The sequence below is a fragment of the Lissotriton vulgaris genome, chromosome 9 (genome assembly GCF_964263255.1).
Source record: "Lissotriton vulgaris chromosome 9, aLisVul1.2, whole genome shotgun sequence".
Taxonomy (NCBI): Eukaryota; Metazoa; Chordata; class Amphibia; order Caudata; family Salamandridae; genus Lissotriton; species Lissotriton vulgaris.
In genome coordinates, this window is record NC_141697.1 from 155,728,561 (window position 1) to 155,752,968 (window position 24,408).

At 45.8% G+C, this 24,408-nt stretch overlaps 1 protein-coding gene across 2 annotated transcripts in view; it reads right to left on the minus strand.

Annotated features, from left to right (window-relative positions):
- The window catches only part of PRPF39 (pre-mRNA processing factor 39), a 508,214-nt gene that overhangs the window by 97,876 nt on the left and 385,930 nt on the right, over positions 1-24,408 (minus strand). For both annotated transcript variants that reach the window (XM_086937261.1, XM_086937262.1), the window contains one exon: positions 23,881-24,065. In XM_086937261.1, the coding sequence (XP_086793387.1) occupies positions 23,881-24,065 (185 nt within the window). The remainder of the gene's footprint in view (positions 1-23,880; positions 24,066-24,408) is intronic.

Sequence of the window (24,408 nt, forward strand, 5' to 3'; positions counted from 1 at the left end):
ATAATTGAATTAAATATAACTAAACAAATTATGTAATTTCCAGCAACGTAATGTGGCTCTAACACTCAGTAGCCATAGATAACCCTAAGGATGCCATCTCCCTATCCACTCCAAACTCCACTCCCGCCCATTTTACTCATGAAATAAACACCTTACAGTTCCAGGATATAAAGTGTCAAGACTCTCATCCCCCTTCTCCCCAACTAACCACCGTCCCAGCAGATCACTTCTAAAGACCCCTTGTCTCTACAGCGGAGATTAGCTAATCATGTTATCCTCTACAACTCTGAACACTCACTGTTGTTTCAGGCAAATGGGTTTGTGGAGTCTCTAGAAGTGTTAACACCGATTTTTGATGATCTGAAAGTATTTATCCTTTCCTTGAGGTAAGATTGCCATATATTTGGCAAACACAACTGTATTATGAAATGGTCATCATGCCCCGTAGCATCAGGTACATGTGTCTCCACCAACAAATGGGAAGTTCATTTTCCCTTTTGCTTGTGTAGTGGGTCAACCCTGAGGAGCACTCTAGCATGACTAACTTTAGCTCTTTACAATCCACCTCCTGTACCACCTCCCAAACTACATTCCACTTTGTGTAGCTTCTATCCCTAAGCAACTATAGTACTGCAAGTAATAACAGAGAGAGCCTGGAGTTTAGAAACATTGAATGTCCATTCTCGATGTACCAACAGTATAGCCTGCCAATTCATTTGAAATACTAAATGTTTTTTAATACAATATATTACATATTTTTTTTAACTTTAGTTAGCGTTTTTTTTAAACATACAGCAGACTATGCCAAATATATTACATATACACATATATACACACACATCCATGCCAACTCCACTCCACATTTGAGAAACAGGACACCGACAATGCAAGGAACATTTTTGGCTGTAATGTGTTTCACCTGTTCCTACTGCCTTGGTCACACACTAGGCGCCATTACTTTCATTGTATAAATAACGGAACACATGACTTCACGTGTGTGTGTGTGTGTGTGTGTGTGTGTGTGTGTATATATATATATATATATATAACATTAATTATTAATGTACTGATGAGGCCCCTATAGCCCACTGAGGGCCAACAAGTCGACAACGCATAACAAACTACAAATCACTGTTTAACATTCTAAGGACTTTGTACAGTTGTTTGTTACAAACACACAAATATTTACATCCACTTCACCGTCTGTTTCCATTGTCTCTTGGTTGCGGTTTTTCAGTTTTTGTACTTTGGACATATTCCATGTACTTTTTGTGAAAAGATGTGACAATACTATGTGTTGTCTATTTGCTGCATACTATCGGATAAAGGTCTGTTCTTGGATAAAAAATGTGTGTTGGTCTTAAGTTACAGTACAGATATGGATATTGAATTGAACTGAATAGTGATGCCACTGTTCATTGCAATTTGTGTCAGAATGATACCAATGTGACAATCAAGAGTCCACCTCGAGTCATCTAGGGTGGGCCCACTAAATATAGGGGAAAGACCTTTTTCTTAATGGAAGTCTCACTCACAATATTATCCAGTGACAAGCTTCTTCAGAGTTCTTCCCGACCCTCTGAGGGTCAGGGGAGGCTGTGACCTTTTTTCTTACATGGGAGCGATTTTTAATGAAAAGTGTGTGGTTACCTATATGAGGTCATCTTTAGAATTGCTGAGGCGGTGCCCAAATTAGTTTTTATTTACAGCTTGATCTGACAAGATTAAATACTGAGGAAAACAGGCTAGTTGGAGTTACTATCACTCCTTGTCACTTAAGTGTGATCAACTAGTTCCTGCCATCCACCCCTATCCAGTGGCTTTCGTCAGGACCAGTATGTCCCAATTAATATCCCTTTGAGAAAGGGTGGCTGGCTATGAATTTAATGATTCACACCATGCCACACACACAGTACACTACCGTAATGATTTTTCTCAGAAGAGGGTCCACCTATTTGGTGGACGCTTGGTGCCTCATAGGGATCTATAGGGGGTAGTGTGCCCATTAGTCACACAGTCATCATGGGTCCCCACTTGGCCCAAGACAGTAACTCCAACTGGCCCGTTTATCCCAGTTTTTAATCTTGTCAGACAGACTAGTGAATATAAAAGGATTTGGGCACTGCTTAAGCAATTTTAAACATTACCTCATATAGATCCCAGACCCTTTTCCTCAAAAAGTGGTTCCTCGTAAGGAAAGATGTTGCAGCATGCACCAAACCCTCAGAGGGTCGGGAAGAAGATAAAGCAGGTCACTGGATAACATCCAGTGAGAGTTCCTTTAAGAAAAAAGATCTTTCGCCTATATTCAGCTGTCCCACCCTAGGTGAATTGAGGTTGACTTTCTGGATTGTGACACTGTGTATGAGGAGGGTGAGTCATGACGTCAGTTTACCTCTTCCTTCCCTCTCGATTTTTACATAGATACCGATGTGAACCATTGTTGGAGAAGTAGTACAGTATGCCCAGGTTCACATGTGTTTATAGGTAAGCTCTTGTTATTAAAATATAGTGGTCAATCTCACAGCATATGTTTGATCAACGTAGGTGCAGTTGAGTATCTGATCACTCAAGGGGATCACAGGAGAATATTCTATAGAGTCTGGTGGGTATTTGATAGGAGCTATGAAAGTTGTTATATTGTATATACCTCAACCAACCTAGCATTGCTGGACACTTAGCGAGTCAGTGCCCTAGTCCATTGTTTGTTGTGACACACTCTGCCTAAATGTATGTCCCATTTGCTAATCAACTTGTTCAGATGAATACCTGAACAGGACTGAATTGCCTTACTGAGTCATGATATCCATAATCTACCATCCCAGTGACGTATACTGCTTGGATCAAGGCATTTGTCTGTGCTTCCATGTCCCATACACCCCACAAACCCCTTTTGAGAAATAGTTCTGTGCGGTAGAAAGTATAATCTATGTAAGCCATGTAAAATGTCGACATTGAAATTCCCAGAAATAAGGCGCCTATAGTTGCTATTCCCATTTCTTCTCAATGATCCATATTGTCCATGGACAAGCCACTCCTATGTCTAGGGATGCAATCTAAGGGGATCACTGACCTTGCCTCTGTGCTACAGCCCCTGGCTATGTAACAGGATCACGAAGGCATAAATGTCGGTGTTTGCCGTTAGTTTTAGGCTTTTTTTTAAACGTTCAATAGCCACTCGCAACACGCAGGGTGGTCAACGAGGGCTATAATATGGTTTCCTGAAGTAAGGTCAATAGGATTCCTGTTTATATCAGCAACAGCCAAGCTATCGAGCAACAGGTCCACTGTAACTGAACGCCTAGGAAGAAATGTTCAAAATCAGGAGCTCCCAGACTACCCTAACCAACAGCAAGTTTACGTCTGTTCAAGGAGGCTTGACATCAGCTTGTACCCTAAATCAGGTCGCCCAGCATACTCTTCAGCTTATTAAAAAAAAAAAGGAGACTTGCAAAATAACATAGGAGGTGAAGGAGCACAACCATTTTCAAGAGGGTAACTCTGCCCACGGTTGATCGTGGCAACATCTTTCAAAAGCCTGTGTGTAATCTTAGAGCTGTAACAGCACATATCAAGTTGCCATTTAAAAGTTCTTTGGCAGAGTGGGAAATTTGTATCAACGTTATGAAAGGTAAAGATTTCCCATTTACCTACTCTTCCTAGCATATCAACTGTATGTTACACTGTGGAAAGGTTGATAGGGAACAAACCTATTATTGTCCAATTAACTCCAAACCTAGACACCTCCTAAAATTCTTGCAGGGTTCAAGCTATCTGTATTGAGGAAGCCCAAACAATTTCTACATACAGCACCATATCATAAAAATATGGACTTGGGTGCAGCCTAATTGAATGCCCAATTTCATTTCTTCCCCCATCTCAGCTTGACTGCTATTGGCTCCCTTGTACTAGGGCCAACAGAAAAGGAGACAGGGGGCATCCTGCTTGGGTACCACTGTGTACCTGGCGCTGTTCTGAGACCATTTCCCTGTGCAGACTCTAGTGGTCAGTCTGGTGTAAAACCATTTGACCCAGCAAATGATGTTGAGTCCTAAGCCGAATTTTCTCACAACAGCAAACAATGTCAACATAAGACTTCTCGAGGTCATCTAATACTAAGCATGCTGAATATGGCCAGATGGAGAAGGCAGCTTGCAGAACTCTATACAACCATGTTATATTTATAGAACTACTTCTGCCCGGGATAAATCCAATCCAATTTGTTATGGATCTGGCCTGTTCGTAGTGGTAAGAGCTGGCTAGACAGAATTCTGCAATATATTTTGTACTCTGTGTTTAGGATGGTAAGTGGTCTGTATGGTGAAAACTCTAGCGGATCCTTCCAAGGTTTGGCCAACACTAAGGGAGCATCTCGTCCTGAGGGGTAGCTCTCCAGCCCCCAATTGCTGCTACATAAAAGTGAGGCAAGTCTGGGCACCAAGTGTTCAAGATAATTATTGAAGAATTCTATGGAGAGCACATCTGAGCCCAATGTTTTGTCCACTGCAAGCTTCTGATGTGCCTCCTTCACCCCTCTCTTCCATAATCGACCATCTAATACTTCCCCCTATGTTCTGTGGTGTATTCAGAAAAGTCTGTAGTAGTCTGTTAATGTAAATCCTGTAACATTAGAAAGGTAGTGTGTATCTTGTTTTGGGAGTATACTGTGGAGTTGGGTCAAACTCTGAGGAGCCAGAGTGTTCCTTACTGATCGGGAAAGCTGAAAGTCTGCCCACCCTGCCCCATCTGCATGTGCCTTTGCCAAACAGTTGGTGTGATCCATGCATCATATTAACTCCAGCACTGTTCTCATTTACCCCTGGCTTCATAGAGGACCTCTCAGTGAGCAATGTTTTTAATTGAGGCAGTTTCTAACTGCTAAGAAGTTCTCTGCCTCCTTCCATTCAATGGTTCAGGAGGATCCCACTGTTGCTTGTGTGCATAGCCCTCTGAGCACAACTTTAAACACATCCCATTCAACTAATGGAAAAGAGGTAGTCCACATTCTCAGCAAAATAGCTCCCAATATTTACCCAAACGCCTCCAAAGAGGGCGCGTCATCCAACATAACTGGATGAAGCCTCTACATAGCTACGGGATAGAGTGTCTTGCATCACGAAATGGCCATTAGTAATTGATTGTGGTTATATATGGTATTTCACGCTAAGTGGGAAGGGTATTCCCAGATGTGGGTCCTGTGCTCACTACGCCACCGGTTTTAAGCTAGTCTGGCTGATGAGGGGTGAAGCCCCGAAACCGGTCCTAGGATGTTTGTTTTCCAGTCCAGGGAGGACCTGGCCAGGCAGTTTGGGCTGGACTGTTTCCATATTGCTGAGTCCAAACTGGAATGGCGACGTGAGAAAAAGAATAGGTTAAAACCAGATCTGTGACTGAGGGGGGTGAGGGGGTGGTGTATGTTTGACAATGTTCAACATTCCGTCCACCATCTTTTTTGTGTTGCATTTGTTTGTGTTATATACGGTCTTAGCCACATATTCCATATATACTGGGGTGTAGTGGTTTGGAACAGAGTATACAAACCAACTGCACGTAAACGTTTGGAGGTCTTCCAGTTGTCCCATTACTAGAACAAATTGCCCCTAAATGTCCATTACAAAGGATTCCAGTGGATAGTAGGTGACTGGCCTCACTTGTAAAAAGGCCATGTGGGGCCCCCTAGGTTTTAAGAAATGTGTTAACATTATCTTTGGTTAAATATGATAAATCCCTGGACATTCCAGGTAACAAAAATTATGTTCACTGGGGGGACCCAAGTCATCCGGAGTGTTTGTGGTCTAGTGTGTGCTCCTCTCCTACCAAGAGTCTGTTTCTACAATGGGGGAGACCTAGTAAAATGTATGTGGGGCGTGTATCACCTGCTGCCTCTGTTGGACTCCTGCCTGCCTTAAACTAATTCCCAACTCCTGTACCCAGGCCAGAGGGTCCATTGTCCAATGCCCCCAAAAAAGTTACATTGAAATAGTATGTGTTATGCTCCTTCCTGTTAATATCACTGAGGGTCCGCAGATCCATTTAGCCGAAGAGCCAGGTCTTAAGGGTCTTCCTGAAGGCGTTCAGGGAAGGGCCCGTCTGATGCCTGCTGGTAGCTGGTTCCAGGTCTTGGCTGCAATGTGAGAGAAAGATCTTCTGCCTGCTTTGGCTTCTATAGATGCACGGTGTTTCGGCCAGTGCGAGGTTGGAAGATCGGAGGTTTCTTTTGGGTATGTGGAAGTTGATTCTGTCGAGGTATTTGGGTCAGTTGTTGTATAGGCATTTGTGGGCGTGAGTGAGGATTTTGAAAACTACTTTTCTCCTCAGGGAGGCAGAGGAGACTTCTTAGGTGTTGGCTGATGTGTTTGTGTCGGGGGTACGCCGAGGACGAGACTGGCGGAGGTGTTCTGTATTGTCTGGAGTTTGCGGAGGAGGGACTTGTTGATGCCGGCATGGAGTGAGTTTCCATAGTCCAGTCTGCTGGCGATTAGTGCGTGGGTGACTGTCTTCCTTGACTCAGGGAGGATCCACTTGAAGGTCTTTGGGAGGGTGTTGAATCAGCTGGAGGTGACTGCGTTGACCGGTCGGTTCATGGTGAGTGATGAGTCAAGTACGATGCTGAGGTTCTTGGCGTGGTCTGAAGGGTAAGGTGGGCTTCCAAGGGAGGTCAGCCACCAGGTTTGGTACAGAGGACGGGGGCTTCTGTCTTCTCGACGTTGGGCTTCAGACAGCTGTTGGTTATCCAGACTGCGACGTCTTGCATTCCTTTCTGGAAATTTAGTTTGGCAGTGGTGGGGTCTTTGGAGAGGGAGAGGATGAGCTGGGTGTCATCGGCGTAGGATACAATGTTGAGGCTGTGTTGTCAGACGATGGCTGCGAGGTGGGCCATGTAGATGTTGGAGAGGGTGGGGCTCAAGGATGAACCCTGTGGGACTCTGCAGGTGATTTTAGTGGGGTTGGAGAGGAAGGGTGGGAGTCTAATCCTTTGGCTTCTTCCGGTGAGGAATGATCAGATACATTCCAGGGCGGTTCCTTGTATGCATGCCTTGTGTAGTCTGGCGACTAGTGTGCGGCGGGAGATGGTGTCGAAGGCCGCTGATAGGGCCAGTAGGATGAGGGAGGCAGAGTGGTCTTGGTCCAGGAGGGTGCGGATTTCGTCTGTGGCGGCAAATAGGACAGTCTCTGTGCTGTGGTTGCTTCGGAATCCGGTTTGGGACAGATCGAGGATGGCTTTCTCTTCAATGAATAGTGTCAGTTTCCTGTTGACTGTTTTCTCTGGAACTTTGGCTGCGAAGGGGAGGAGCGAGATGGGCCGATTGTTCTTGAGGTCGGTGGGGTCAGCTGGTGTTCTTGAGGTCGGTGGGGCCAGCTGTGGGCTTCTTGAGCAGGGGTCTTACCTCTGCGCGCTTCCAGTCGTCTGGGAAGGTATCTGTTTTGAAGGGGGTGTTGATGGTGCGTTGTAGTTCGGGTACGATGGCGGCCGCGGCTCCGTGAAAGATAGGAGGGGGCAGTGGTCGGTGGGGGCCCCCCGAGTGGATGGTTTTCATGGTTGACGTGGTGTCTTCGGCTGTGATCTGTGTCCAGTTGGAGATGGTGGGCTAGCTGAGGTTTCTGGGGGCAGGGGGCCATCTGTGGCGCACGGTGGGTGGTCGATGAAGTTTCAGTGCAAAGGATGCTCAGTTGGACTGCCAGGGTTAAAGTGGGAAAGATCATAGCCTTATTGTTCTTCATCCCTCAAAATGACAAGTCTTTACTGAAAGCTGCAGGATGACATCTGTTGTAGAGATGCAAACTTTTCACAACTTTGGGACTGGGACGGATCCCTGGAGAGTGTTTGAATGGAACTCTGCAGCCCTGCTCATTCGTGAACAGTGGAGATAATTCCTAAAAGACTAAAGTTGTCTCAGGCAGGCATTGATGTATATCAATGAATACAGGCCCTTCAATCCTTCTGGCAGGTCGACAATTTGTACATTGTTGTGGTGCCCCCATCCTTCAGCATCCTTGGCCCTGCCTTCCAAGAACATGATCCTATAATTGAGTTCTTGCACTTGTTGCTGTAGTTCAGAAGTCTTAGTATGCAAATACTGTCACTGATTCACTAAAGCGGACACTCTCCAAGAGTCTGTGTTCGTCTTGTCTAAAGATGCTCACACGACTGGCTACCTCATCTACCTTCAGTGTAAATTATTCCTAGTATCTGAAATGGCCTCCAGAATCATATTGAGATGGTCATGGTTCAAGGCACTTTTTTTCGGTGCTAGCCTGTCTCTCCCTGCCACAAATAAAGTATGTATGTAGGTCAACCACAAACCGCAGGATACAGTCACTAAATATGGCCAGTCTGAATGCTTCTTTCCCCATCGAGTACACCGCATTGGCCCTAAAGTGTTGAACAAGGTATTCCACTGCAAGGGGAAAGATGAGAGAAAACCACAGATTGCAATGGATTCCGAACCAGCTTTGAGGGTCCTCCATTCATCTTTATCCTTGCCAATAGCACATGACAGCTAAGCGCAGTCTTCAAAACCAATCAACCAAAATCGGTATTCCAAGAATGCTTAGTAAACTGTATGAAGGCTTTTACGGCATCCTGTGGTAGCAGTACTGTCGTCCCAACATCCTACTTAGCAATTTCAATGAAATAAAAAGCTTTACTACAATCAATAGCTTGTCAATCAGGAGGGGCAGCAAACTATTATGAGCGGATGTCAACCTTGAGTGAACATTTAACAGGGTTGAGATAGAGACTACACTTTAAGAGGGTGCAATATTGTGTGTGTAACTTTATTTATGCATCCTGTCAGTATTCCCAAAAGACTTGCAAATGTCTATGAAAATCCAAACGGGTCCAAGGTCTTGGAGGAATTGAAAGTGCCTATGGTAGCTAGGACCACTTCCTTTGCTAGAAGTGCTCCTGAACACTTAATATCCAGTGGTGATAATGTTTTGGTAAATCAGTCTGTTATGTACTCTCATTCACCTTCATGATTGCTGTGACCTAGCATGCAGAGTTCAAAATAACATCTATAGATCTTTTCTGTCTTCTCGTACTCAAGTTTTATATGCTGGGAAAAAGGTCTCGGATGTCACTATGGGACTGGCGTGCCAGCAGTTAATTTACCAAGACTCTACTGCATGTGCTACCTCCTTCAAATTATTTCATATTCAATTTTGCTAAGAGTTCATTTGCTTTGTCAATATCTAGGACTCTGTTCAGGCCATCTTTACACACAACTCACCTCCACTCCTTCAACTTCACAGGCGTATGCATGCCCTCTGCCTTGAATATCTCTTTGGATTAACAATGCTTCCGACTTCATTTTGATAAGGGCAGTCTGAATTTTAAGAGGCCTGTGCCAGCCTTATGGGCATTCCAAAGGCAGTATTGAATATCTTACTGAACATTCTACAGCACTATAAGGCCCTTCAACATGACATTTAGATGGAAGAACCTTTGCCTCCCTTACAGGATTCTGAGCCTAATTCTGGGCATATGAAAGTGGCACACAATAGGAAATGTTGTTTATGAGCCTTTTAGCAAACTGACAGATATAGAGTAAAGGAAGTAGTCTACTTTCAGAGGATGCAAATGAAGCCAACAGTTGATGGCTCATAAACCTTTCAGCCTTGTTTACTTGAATTAGGGGCCCCAAAATTTGTGCTAGATTTTGTCTTTAAGGCGGCTGCTCATTAAATAAAAATTTACACTTGAGCCATCTTTCCCCCCCACCAATACCAAACTGGAGCAAAAAATCAAAGCCACCTTGGGTCACAAAGTGTATGGCTGAGTGAAGGAAGGCTTTCTGTTTAATATTAGGGAGTAGCTTAAGGAGAGTGTGACCACAAACCGTTTCCCTCAAAGAGATTTCCAAACAGACTCCAAGCTAATTAGAAGAGGATGAAAGGAATTGCTGCGTAAACAATTTGGGTTGCAGGTGCAGCTGATATGCTTGGAGTAACTATTTCACCAGAAGAGAGCCAACATCTGCATTTAAGTAAGCCAGTTTTTAAAATGTTACTCAAAATGTGGGTGGAGCATTCAGTTCAGACATTCTAAGTTGTTACCTTGAACATGGATGGTCCAAAACTAAAATGTTATGTGAACTTTTCAACCACCAACAAGGCATGCCTGACTCGACTCATCCTTCCTCGACCAATCTGCAGAGAACAAGGAAAAGATCCACCTACCATATCATTAACACCCCGCCAACTCAATGTAGACCTAAACCTGCATGTGTATAGATTATATGACCTGAGGATGCACCCCAGTATACTTTCTGTTCATCTAGGTCTAATCTATCACTTCCTATTGGCAAAGCAAATTGAAAATAAATTTCCCTTTCCCCACCTCATCAACCAAGCTTTTGTTAAACCACAGTGCAGATCATGTCAGCATGTGTGCGGTGCACCCAAGGCACACTAAATCCTGCCTTCATACCCATCCTTCTCCCCACTAGTACACCTGTGGAGGTTTATCTGTAAATGTAGTTTCCTTTCCACTCATGGTACGGGAGGGGTATGAATGTCGTGCCTGCTTTCTAAATTTTGTTTTAGTACACACTCTTGGTTGTATAACCTTCTGTTGCAAAACTTTATCTAATGGGGAGACTCTAGTCAGACTGTTCTTCCCGAACTGTATGGTGAAGCCCCAAGTTTATGCATGCTTCCTCTAGTGATTTTCATGGCGCACAGAGTCTTTCCAACAGTAGGAAAATGAACATGTGGGCCAATCTATATTTCTCTTAAAAACTTTTAAAGGTTTTTCTGCTCTACAACACGCATGGGAATAGGTGATGCAATTGCTTTAGCTGCATCACACTGTACACCACTTCGACTCCTGGACACAGGTTGCACATTTTTCACTCTGTTCTCAAAGTGGTAGCTCTTGGGCATTATATCTAGCAACATATTAATCTGGGTTCCCGAGGGCCACTGTATGCACCTAGTCTAGATGGATGGGTCAGTCATCCAAGTGATCAAGGAGGGCAGAACTGCACATGTTGCTTGATGTAATATGCTTCTGCTCTTTCTTAACACCACATATGTGGGAGTTACATATTAAACTGTTTTCAAAGTTATCATGCTTTAACTGGAGAATAATGTGTTTTTTTCTCCAGATAAAGAACTTGGCCCTTTACTTGCTGTTGCTCTAACAAACTTTCACCCAGTCTCTATAACCCCTCTAATGCGGCCTCTGTTGGCCATTGGCCGACAATGGGGAGGGCTACAATAGTCGCTCCAGTGGTTGCACCAGAGGATTCTTTTCTTTTTACTAATAGGCGGGGTGACACAAACTTGCTTTCGCAACAGCCCCTGCCCCCCCCTTATCTGTGACGTAACAGATTCCACACCGGAGAGGTAGGAAGGAGTAGTGGAGAGGTAGGAAGGAGTAGTTGAGTGCTCGGAAGGAGTTGTTGAGTGCTCTCGCCTGCTCCAGTGGGGTAAAAATGCAGAAAACAGCCTCCATAGGATTTAGGTAGGCCTTGTTTGAAGGGAGGGAGGGAGTGTGGAGGGGGGGGGAGTATCCACTTTCAAACAAGGCCTTCATAAACTGTTTCCTGACAACTGATCGTGGTCGCGCCATAATCGGCAGTCAGGAAACTGCTAGACCACCAGGGATGTTTGATTACGGTGAGGGGGACCTCGTGATAACGAGCTGCTCCTAAGCAGGACAAAAAATAAAATGTGTAATAATTGGCCCCTACGGGAATGGGGAGAAAAGAATAATGAAATTGAGATCGGGGGTTGGCCCTCCGCACATGGGTCGACCCCCTTTGGGGACCACATTCATTTTTTTTTATGTGCATTTTCCCTCTGGGGAAGATGGTGCTTCCCAGGAGAACAAGCATTGGCATAGCCAATAGGTCTTGCCTTTGGGCCCGTATAAGTGATTAGTTATCCAGCACAATATACTTGGTGCAACAACATCAAGTATTGCATGGCTAAACACTTATAAGGTCCCAAAGTTGAGACCTATTGGCTATGCCAATGCATGCTTTGAGTGAGTGGCTTGTGCAGGTATGCCACTGTAGAGTAGAGATGCTGCTTGTGCTTTTACAGGAGCCCCTGTGACATTGAGCCTATTCAAAACGTATCTTGGGTCTGGTGTAATACTTTTAGCCCCTATTCCCGCACCCAATCCATCCTTAAATGTCCCATGTACAGCCGGGGTGGACACTCCTATTACCCCTGCCCTACAGTGACACTTTACCCGTCACAGGTGGTGGTGGTAGACATGGTGGTGGTGGTAGATGTGGTGGTGGTGGTGGTGGTGGTAGACGTGGTTGTCGTAGACGTGGTGGTGGTGGACGTGGTGGTGGTGGCGGTGGACGTGGTGGCGGTGGACGTGGTGGTGGTGGACGTGGTGGTGGTGGTGGTGGACGTGGTGTTGGTGGTGGACGTGGTGTTGGTGGTGGACGTGGTGTTGGTGGTGGACGTGGTGTTGGTGGTGGACGTGGTGTTGGTGGTGGACGTGGTGGTGGACTTAGCAAGTGCAGCTGTCGCGCTGTTTTAATAAACCTTAAAAAGCAGCGACGGAAGAGAGGCAGTGACAGGAGGAAGTGCTTCATGTCGTAAACAAGCAGTCTTCACTGTCTTCAGTTTTCAAGCACTCGTGGTGGCATCCACCTTGCGGGAGAGAGCAGCGGCCATATGTTTGTAATTAACGTGGCCCTAGGTACCAGGGGTTCTATTTACTTATAAGGGTTCTACAGTGTGTGCCAGTAGTATTATAATTGTATCAGCTTACTTTGTTTAGGAAAAGAGAAGTGGCACTAGGGCCTGGTTAGCAGGCTTGCACTCGAAAACATACGTATAGGTAAGCAAAATGCTAGGTGACCATGAGAAAAAAGGGCACTATACTACATATGTATATTTAAAAAATAGTTTTTTTAGGTCTCGCCTAGGCAGTGCGCATGCGCTGCTCTAGGAGAGCCTTTAGCCATCGGGCTTCACTTTTCAAGCACTCGGTGGACTTGAAAAGTGAAGACCGATGGCTGCAAGGGCAGTGGTCTCTCTTCAGCTCCCAAGCCCTAGGTACCCAGGGTACCATTTACTAGGGACTTACAGGGGCAGAAATACCAATGTGGACATGTTTTGGGGAAGAAACACTGTCACAGGGGATCTGGTTGGCAGGGACCCTGTGCACTACAATTGAAACACATTGAAACACATCAAAACCAGGCAAAAAGAGGCCCTTTCTTACACTGTTGGCGGTTCGGACAACTACTGCGCAAAGACCGACTAGCCGAAGAAGGAAGTCAGCACTGCAGATGCTAGCACAGAAAGTGGCCCAGCTATTCTGTCCCCATCTCCGGGTCAACTCCCTAAGTAAGAGTCTATGTCCACTGCGACCAGATACCTCAAAGCACCTGTTTACACAAGCCCCACAGCCTGATTCCAAATCAACCAACTGTGCCAATGGCGTTCTGAGACCCTTAAGAGCTGAGCCCCCCCTTTTGGGTTTAGCCAGACTGGTTCCCCAGTCCTCGCCTGTAACCTCTCTTGCAGGAGACCGATAAATGCAAGAGCCTCCAGCAGCGCTACCCCAACAGACAAAGCAACACTGCATAAGAGACACCCAATCAGAGTACAGGTGAACAGACTGTGCCCCTGGGAGACACAGACCATTGAGTCCGGATCCCCCTTTGTATTCGACTAGACTGGTGCCCCAGTCCCTACTTGCAATATCTTTCTTACAAGTACTTTTCCCATTGACTTAAATAGGGCACCCAACACCGAAAAGCACCTCTGCACTTGGGTGCCCCAGAGCGGATAGAGGTGACCTGTTGGAGCTGCCTTGGACCTTGGCCCCTACTTACCTTAACAAAAGAACAGCCCTGTAAGTCGTTGACAAGTGGCGGTATGCAGTATTTATTGACAGTGTGTGTGTGTGCACAACAAATGCTCAACACTCACTCTGATAAGCCTAAAGCTGCTTGCCCACACTACCACTACTAGAGCACTTTGGAATTGTTAAATTACATTGTTAAAAAAAAGAGCGATTGAGAGTGTGTGTGTATGTGCAACCCCCCCCCCCCCCACCCTCAACACAACCACCAATATGCCTGGTCGCTTGTAGGCAGATCTCTGGCGGCTGGGTGCTATCATCGTGAGGGTGTGCGTGCTGGGGGGCCGCGGGCGGCGCATCAAAGCAGCCTAATTTCTCTGAGGACGATGAGAGAGAGTATGTGGCTGTCCCTTGTGCCCCAAGTGTGCTGGGAGATCGTTACAGCGGGGAGCAGCGCAGCTGTGTGAGAGGCCCTCAGGGATCACTGCGGAGTGCCAGGCAGAGCGGTAACATTAGTGGACTGCAAGGTGAAATTGCTGGAGGTCATCAGAGCCAAGAATGAGGACTTGGAAGCGCGTTCTCGGAGGTGCAACCTACGAATAATGGGAGTTCCCGAGAGTACGAACACGGGCCGCCTCGAGGACTATGTAGAGGCTATGTTGAAAGACCTGTTCTGAGCGGAGAATCTTTCCCAGGCCACCTCCGGGTGCACCACCGCGCCTTATCGTAGCAAAGACCGCAGTCACCAAATCGAAGCACAGTTGGTATCTGATGAGGATCCAGACTGGGCCACGGCGGCTACTACTGCCCTGGGTCGGGGAGTCCCCTTGCAGGACATCTGTCAGGGAGCTACGTGGGCCTCGCTGCACACGTTTGCTAAGCACCACTGCCTGGACAGCCAAGTACGGAGAGATGGCTTCTTCGGCCGTTCCGTCCTCCAGGACTTTCTGGTGTGATCTTGGTTAGCAGACCCTCCACAGGGGTCGGTATGGCTGGGGTATCTATTCTAAGTTAAGGAATCTAACACTAACCTGTTTCTTTCAGATGCACAAGTTACTTACCTTCGGTAACGATATATCTGTAAGAAACAGTAGTGAGTGTTCTATTACTTACCGCACCACCCATCCTCCCCATTCTGAGAACTGATATCTAAGGTTAAGGTATCTCCCTTTGAGGGCCCTAGTTTCATGGCACCAGTGTCGGTTTCTTGATTGGCTCTGCGTTCCTAGCGTGGAAAGCTATGTACAGAACTGACGTCAGAGCGCGAAAGCGGTGTCTAAGTACTCAGACGTCATCCCGGCGATCACGACGCAGACGACAGACGCCTAGCGACGCGCAGGGGTACTGCTGACGAAAACTTTCCGGATCCAGTCTGACGCCTGGGGATATTCTAAGGTAAGGAATCTAACACGAACCTGTTTCTTTCAGATTACTAAATTTAGGGGCGTTTTAGGGGAATAGCAGGTAGGCACAATGGGCAAAATACCTGGGATGACTACACCCTCAATTATACCTGTGCCTGTGTGAGGGGGCAAAGAGTAGCCCTGAGTGGTGGAGTCTCCCCATCTTCAAGGTGGCGGGAAATGAAATATGTGCTTCACCCTCGCCTCCCCCAACTTAGGGATGGAGTTGCCAGAGGTAGGCACACCTCCTATTCACCTTAGTTTTCCCGCTGGTTTTACCGCCCAAAGTGGGGGTGTAAATCAGGAGATGCCATTTGCTGCTAGCAGCAGAAGCGGAGGGTCACATTACAAAGCCGGCAGGCCTTTGAAACTTCTCTCTCGAGCACAGTGCCCTGGAGGAGGTGGTGTGAAGGGGACTCCCGGAAGCCTTTTGCAAGCAACTGTATGCAGTATGCCTCACCCCCCCACTAATAGGAAAGCATTACCACGTAAAGCCCTAAGTGAACATTTTACTTACCTGTAAAAATCCAAACGTTGCAAAGTACTTACTTGATAAAGTTCTTGGTGTTGAAATTTATATAAAAATGTGTTATTTTTCTAAATAAGGTCTCGGATTTATTCTCGAGTGTGTGTCTCATTTATTGCCTCAGAGTACAACAAATGCTACGCACTACCCTCAGATTATTTTTTTTTAAACATCTGTTCATTAGTTTTTAGATTTAGCTGTGCTTGTGTACATGTTATATACATAACATTAGCTTGGCTTTACAGGAGATTAACAGTCCAGGTACACTCCAAATGGTTATTACAGCCATTTTCTCACATTTTGCCATTTGTCCACGTAATGCGCCACTTCAGCAAAGTTGCCAATGACTCTGTACAGATTCAGTCAGGTTTTACATTTGTTAAACTCTCCAATTAGACAATTGTGCAACAGGTTTGAACATTAATAACAAGAACTTTTGAGCATTCTAGTACACATTTGTTTCACCAAATGTTATAAGTTGTTTATGGCTTTACAGTTCTCCCTTAGGTTTACACAATACTATAGTAACGAAACAAGTGCTGTGTGCAGCATTACACATATAGCTCACGGTTGTCGGGCTTTTTAGGTTGATTTAATTCTGAGAGGGGTGGGATACAACAAATTTGCAATAAATAGGACATATGTTGCCAGTGTGATATTTTTGGTTTATGATTGGGTATTGCGCCTATGATATCCTCTTCAATGCCGACAGCCCCCAGCGTCACGGTGGGCGTGTGTGTCGGATAGCTGGGGGACGTACGATCTGCGCATGCATGGAATTTGCCCACACCGCGGCAAAGCAAATATTAGCACTACCCTTTGATAAGCCTAAACTGCTCACCCACACTACCACAAAAGAGAGCATTTAGAATTATTACATGTGCCTCTGTAAACCAATAAGGGGAGCCTAGACTCTGCACAGAGTATCTCAATTTGGTTCACTATATAGAGAGCCAGCTTCCTACAGATCTGATCTGAGAGCCAACTGAATCGCAAGAAGCTCTGGGTGATTGATTTGCAGATGCTTGTATACTGGAGAATACGGTCCGCTCACTGTGAGATCTAGCATGTCTGCCCCCCACCCATGTGAGGATGTGTCTGTTGTGATGGTCACCTGCGGAGCAGGGGCCTTGAAAGGCTGACCTTGCAACAGACTGCTGCTGTTCCACCACTGCAGAGAGCGATGGGTCACTGGGCCTATCAACACTAGATCTTGTAGATGTCCCTCCGCTTGAGATCATTGTGACTGAAGACACTGATGTAGGGGTCGCAGGTGCAGTCTTGCGTTTAGTACTATGGAGCTACACTAGGACATCATACCTATAGGACTCATCACTGTTGACTAAACCGGACGATGTGGTTGAAAAAGAGGCAATGCAAGCTGGATCATTTGTACCTCTGCAGGACTGAAATAAGCCTTTGCTGAGATGGAGTTTAGAATAGCGCAGAGAAACGGTTACATTTGTAAGGGTAGTAGGTGAGATTTTGTAACAGAGCGTGAAGCCCAGGTTGTGCAGAAGTGTCTCGAGTGTCCTGTAGACATTGTTATTGGCTTGCACTCTTGATAAGCCAATATTCTAGATATGAAAACTTGTATCCGCTCCTCCTCTTCTGAGATGAGTCATTGCTTGGTGCCACGTCCTTTAAGTGTAGTTTAGGCAGAGGGATGACTATCTGCTCCTTTGCCTTGTGCCAGATACCAATATAGCCTGAGGGCAGTGGGGTTCTGTGAACCTGTGTTTTTACCTTTTGTCTCTTCTTTCATTTTGCCCTCAAGGTGGAAGTTGGGTTCTGTATCTGGTTGCGTCTGGTCATCTAAGATATTGGGCGCGTCTTCAGTTCAGCATGCATGTATAGAGCTATGGGCTCCAGTCGCTGTTAAATCGTTTTCTTCGATAGGAAGGCAAAGCACATTTCACACAACGTTTTGTCGTGTTCTAGAGACAGGCAGAGGTTGCATACTGGATGGTGATCTTGCCTGGAGTACTTTGCGTTGCACATGGGCAGAAACCGAAAGGAGTTTTTTCACATCAATCACATGCATTAAGTCAAGAAAGATAAAGAGGATACCTAGAGGCATAAGTCGAGCAGGCCCAAAGACCAGGTAGGTGGCGAAAACCAATGTTTTTTCTCTTTTCCCTTTGGTAGTGCTCATCGAAGGGTGATGAAGTGCTAACCAAAATGGCGGTTAAACCGTGCTGAAGCCTCGATCTTGGAGATCCCAGGTAAACGTCCAGACCTGATGGCGGAAAAAAACAATCTAACAAAGGAGCTGATGACCATGTGCAATACAGGCTATTGAAGGAGTCACTATACCTCGTGTTTCGAAAGACTTTTTTGAAGAAAAATATATTGCAAACATCCAAGCCCAACACTAGATACTAGGAGTATGCTAAACATATGCATCTAGGGCCAACACATGCTAAGTATACATGCTTCCACTCCAAATATGATAATTACCCTGTACATCTTCAAAACAAACCCATCTCCTATGCTCAAACACTTCGATCAAAAACTAAAATTCATGCTCATACCAAACCTGAGCACTAGATGCACAATTTGGTACCAACATTTTTGCATGAGATGTTAATATTTGAAATCTCCATGTTGGGTTGCTTGGATACTGAAATGTCTTCAAGATGACGGATCAAATGCATGGCAGAGTGCCTTTGTCTGATGTCCAGTTCCAGATTGAATACTAGTAATATAGAAATGGACATTACGGTTGAGTTTTACCCCGACAAGAGGTTTATATAAGGTTGGAAGATGTGCGCAGGAAGGTGGGCTGTTATACAAGAGCATGCTCAGGGCGGCACATCTCATGAGCGGTCTTTTAAATTCTGAGGCGTATTAGGAATTGTTGCTGGTTCCTCAATGCCTTGCAAAGTGTGCAGGAGCCAAAGCTCTTCACTTGGACAATAAAGGTGCCTGGTCGAATCGCTGCTAATCTCGCCAGCATTCTTCAGGCAGCACCTGCAGTGGTCCTACTGTGCCCATCATATCTTGACACACAAATGGTGCAGCAAGGGCAGTCCAGTCTTTGATGCAGCCTATCTTTGCTAAGTCTAGGGAGCAGCAGGGCAGTCCCTTTGTCTTCCTTCCAGTCCAGCAATGATCTGATTACTTTTTATCCTGAGTGCCACTTTTGTGTCATATTCGCATTTGTGATAGAGGACGACTCATGAGACAATAGTTCCCATGAGGCAACCCTTCTCCCTTTACATCTCTGCCTGGGGAGTTTTTTTTCCTCCACGTAGTTTTATGTAGTGCGAACTTGACCAGACAGTGTGAGATCGCTTTACATGAGCACTAGTTGCGATACACTAGTAGACATTCATTTTTGTTAGGCTATGGGGAGATTAAGTGATTTGCCCAGATTCACAGGATTTCTAGTGTCATTGCAGAGACTCTAACCCGGTTCCCAAAATTTGAGATCGACCATCCTACCTGTCAGGCTACATCTTCTCCCCGGTTGGCCACCAAACGATCCCATTATACTTCTCTCTACCTGGATTCAAGATGCTGTAAGCCTTCTTCCCCTCTGAAGAGCCCTGGACAAATCCACAAGTTTTACCCAGCATGATAAGCCCCTCCCTCAGGAAAACCGGTCCTGCAGTGGGTTTTCTCCTACCTGGGGAAGATGCAGACCTGTAGGTGTAAGAAAGTGGCTCTGTATATACTGCACCAAACTAAGGTACAGTGAGTACAGAGTCCAGCAGTCCCCAGAGGTTTGGCAGAGGAAAAAGTTAGATACAACCTTACTCTCTAAAGTGGTAGCTTGGTCGAGCAGTAAGGCAGTATCAGAGGACAGAGTAAATCATTTGATGTAGACACTCACAGTCAGCAAATGGTCTCACACTCAAGAACTGAACTCTAGGCCAATTGTTTTTGTATAAAAAGTATACTTGTTCTTTTATTTTAGAACCACAGGTTGGCATAAAAATACTCTCTCAACATGAGAAGCTGTTGCTGAATACTTTCAGTAAACAACAGACTTTGAATGTAATAAGCTGCAAGGGTTGCAGTGGGCAACACAAAGTTAACACAATTATAACATTGAGCTTAATGGGAATTTTAAGCAAACTGCAATATCATTTACTTTACAAACGTTTTTCTTACTCAGGGCTGGATCCTGGAGTCAGCCCTGTTGCATCTCCTGTAAACAGTTAAGAAATAGTTTTTGTTACACAGGCGATTTTTAAGGAATATTTGTAAGTTGCAAAAATCGACGCTTAGAAGAATTTCTGATAAAAAAAAACAGGCAATGTTATCCTATGGGGGAAAATCAGGTTAACGTAAAATCACAGTTGTAATCACTTTTTCTGGTCAGTGCTGAGTACTAAGATAGCGGTACAAAAGGGGGTGGTGATGGACGGAGCATCTGAATCAATCAAACACTCACACCCAACATTTCTAAGTGAAAACCAGCCAATGTTACCCTATGGAGAAAATGTAAGTTATCGGCTTTCAGGTAAGTACTCGACTGGCAGAGTTAAGGTTCTGAGGTAAGACCCAGGGGGTCTCCCAGATTCAGGCTGGTACTGTAGTTACACCTTAAGCGGCACAGGGTCAGCAGGGTGCAGAGAGAGTAAGCCCAATGTTAGCCTATGGCGGGTAGGGGGCCTTCGGTTGGTGGCTGCTAGCAGGCAGGCCACATGGCTGTTCAATTTCCCCACTTGCTCAGGGCAAGTGGGGAAGTCGAACAGTTGGTGCACTCCAAGCGACACTGGGGCAGCTGGGTGCAGGGTGCTTTTGGGCTCTCGGTCGCCCTATGGATTTCAGTGGGAAAGCAGCAAGACAAACAAAGGCTGCAGGTTCGAGGACAGAGGTTCTTCAGGTGCGTCCACCACTTCAAGAAGTAAGTTGGGAAGCTGTAGGTTGGGTAGGCACCCAGGAGTTGGGCACAGGAGGCCGTGGGGCGCAGGGGTGTCTTTAGGCATCTGAAAATCTTACCCTCTGCTCGTTGCGGTTGGGGGGGTCCCTGGTGTTGAGGCTGCAGACGTCGTCAGGAGCGTCGAGGGAAGTCCTTGGGTGCTAGATTCTTGGTCTCAGTCACCGGAGGGACGTCCTCGTGGTTTTTGTTCACTCGGGCACGGGCTCGGCGGGTTCAGAGTGTGCTGGATTCGTGGTTTCTGGTTGGCACCAGGAGCTGTAGAGGTTGTAACAGAACCACTGCGTGTGGGAGTCCCAGTCTTTCATTGAGCAAGGCAGTCAGGTCCTCCGGAGTTTAGCAAGAGCAGGTTAGAGGGTCAACAGGCCGGTAGGGTTGGGGCCAAGTCAGTTGGTGTTGTCCTCTTGTTAGCAGCTGCACAGCAGGTCTTCTTTCTTCTTGTTCTTTCGGGATCTGAGGAAGGACGGTTCAGGGTGCCCCTAAATACTAAATTTAGGGGCGTTTATAGGTGGGTAAGGGCAGGGAACAATGGGTCCCTCCTCAGGGGTGGGTACACCCCCTATTCTGCCACTCTCCAGTGGGAGGGGGGCAGGAGCCTGTCCCTTGTTGGCTGGGTCCCCCCCCCCCTCATCCTTAAGATGCCGGGATTCGAGGTTGTGCTTCACCTCGCCTCCCTCACCCTAAGGGTGGAGTTGGCAGAGGAGGGCCTCACTTTGTTTTTCCCGCCGGGTCTCCCGCCCAAAGTAGGTGTTAGAACCAGTGGGGACCAGTTGCTGAGTATAGCAAGTGGTCTGGTGAAGCTCAGAAAGGCGGTATGCCTTTGAAGCTTCTCCCTCGAGAACCCTGCCCATCCTGGGGGAGGAGGCTTGGCACCTCGTCCCAGGATGTACATTCTTTCAGGCCCCCGAGAGCGACAAGCTCTTGGCCCAGGGGTCCAGAAACATGTCTGGTGGTGCTGGCAGCCTCCGCAGCCACTCACTCAGGTCACTGGGAGTTGGTCGAGTTTCAGGGGGCATCTTTAAGATGCCCTCTGTTGTGCATTTTACATTAAATCCGACACTGGCATTAGTGTGGGATTAATGTGCTGAGAAGCTTGATGATACAAAACTTCAGTCTTCATTGTAGCCATTATCGTGCTGTGGAGTTTGTAATGACAACCTCCCAGCACCATATACTCTTAATTGCAGCACTGCACTTGCAGTACCCAGGAATGGACCTGGGTACTGTAAGGGTACAGGGCTCATGCACCTGTACCCTCACCACTGGCATATGGCACCCAGCTAGAGGGGTGACTGATGTATGCCAGGGCAGTGTTTTGGTGGGCATGGAACACAGGCATGTGTGCCACATCGACTCTTTGTTTAGTTCTGCACCAAGACACGGCGCATGCCAAGGCAGTGTGCGTGTGTCAGGGCACACGGCCTTCTCTGGTCATAGTTTCCTGTGTACCTAGAGTACCATTTACCAGGGGCTGACATGTGGCCAGAGATGCCAATTGGTTTTAGGCTTCAATGCAATTTTAGGGAAGGAACACCAGCCCTGGGTACCTGATTGGCAGGAGCCCAGGGCACACTCAGTCAAAGCACATCAGCAATTCAACAAAAAGTGGGGGCATACCATGCAAGAAAGAGGGCACTTTCTCACAGTAGGTCTATACAAAGGAGCAGGCGGGCTAAGGTATAATCACTATCTGCTTCACTGAGGTGGTCGCCTCTTTGAATCTGGGCCATATGTGGCCACTGCCCAGTAGTCACCCTGAAGCAGGTCATACCTTCTCCATTTATTACTTCTTTTTGCTCCCTGTACCTTTGATCGCTTCACACTTCCTAGCAGTGTGCCAGCAAGTAATCGCTGGTGACAAATGCTGCAGCTAGACAGGAAAGGCTACCTGGGGTTTGGACAACAAAGTGGTGACTTTCTAAAGTCCCCTTTCTATTTAATGTTAACTTAAATCTGAACTCAGCAATGAGTCAGGTTTAATGTAACAATAAATTTGATACCTTGGACCTTTGGTGGTCGCAAAACACGTATCTAGGCGTCTAGGGTAACTCCATGCTAGCCAATAGGACTACCAGCCTTGCTGCAGTGAAAAAGGCAAATTCATGTTTTCAGTCAGGGAAGGTTAAAAACAAAAGGAACATGCCCATTCTTAAAAGAATATTCGGCACTCTACCTGGTGGGCTACCAAGGCATACCTTGGGGAAGGCTTATTAATTTTAAACATTAGAAACTAATCTGGCAAAGGAGGTTATTTTGCCATGTTGAGTAGGCAGTTTTAATGCTGCCCATCTAGGCTGCTGTTACAGGTCTGGAGCAACTTTTTTATCTTGTCACTGCAGTGGTGGCACAATTAAGTGCTGCAGCCAACTAGTGGCATAAATTACCAGTCCTTGGTGTCTCTGGTACCATATACTAGGAACTTATATATGAGTTAAATGAGCCAATCGGGTATTAGCCAATTGTAGACGTACTTTGGGGTTCAGAGCATATGCACTGGGGCCTGGACAGCAGGGCCTAATGTACTACAGAGTTGAAAAACTAGCAGCATCAGTCCAAACACGTGTGAGGGGTGATCATACAAAAAGACAAGTAGTATCACATTTGTTATAACTAATGACAGCCCAAATCTACGGCACAGACTTTTCTTGTGAAAAACGCAGATCTTAGTTCTCTAAGTTATCTGCAGATTTTCTATCTCCATCTGAGCTTCTTACAGAATGCTTGTTGGAGTTCAGTAAGGAAGAAGTAAGAACAGACCATAGTAGCCACTATTATGCACAAACTAAAGACTCAGAAAACACTTACTGAGGTACTCAATTTTATTAGGTTCTCAGATGAGTTCCTGGCAAAACATGGGTGCAATACACCCTAATCTAAGCAACGAAAATGGACCCTCTACCCTAAAATGTGCAGAGAACTGCCCCCACAAATCTAGAATTGAAAGTGGGTGGTAGCGGCATGAACAGATATTGTTAAAGATATCTCAAGACCTGCTCCCAACAACGGCAAGATACAGCTGGGTGTAAAACATGATCCTACATATTTTGAGATATTGCCAGACTAATTCATTCAATGCATATAAAACAATTTTTAAACTTTGGAATTTAGAATGAAGATATGAACACAAAAATTAAGCGGCTTAAGTTGAAACACAATTCTGGACAGATCAACAATGACACAAACCAGCATTCCTGCTGCTATAAAGCATTCAAAACTATTCATTTAAAATGTTTTCTTTGAACTTGTAAATAATTACTAAAATATTCTAAGATCTTACCTGTCCACCTCCGAGCCAAAATCCTCAAGGAATTCCACTTTTCGCTGGGAAAATGTAATCCTCATTTCTATAGCCAATGAACTATATACAACTCTGTCAAAACACGCTATAATGTTGTTTTCATTTTCTTTGAGATCTCCACTGTACTCAATTTCTAGCAGGTTGAGGTATAGTCTAGCATTCTCCTGCAAAAACAAAAACAACTCTTTAAAAATTGCAAGAAGCATAACGTTTACACCATCATAAGTTATCACATCTGTATCCTCAATTCTCCTTACACAGCAGTGGTTGAGGATGCCAGCAATCTTTCCCTCCCGGTAGACTGTCCATGAATTGTAACTGACTCCTTACGATTGTGACCGCTCATTCATCGTGTCAAAAACATGCATTCTTCACATCAACATTGCTTTGCATTCCTAGAACATCAGCTCATCATCAACACTTCAGTAAAATACTTGGCTCAAAATCTGGATGGGTACTAAAGTGTTTGCACAGGATTTCAACTAACTGTGTGCAAGCTTGATTTGA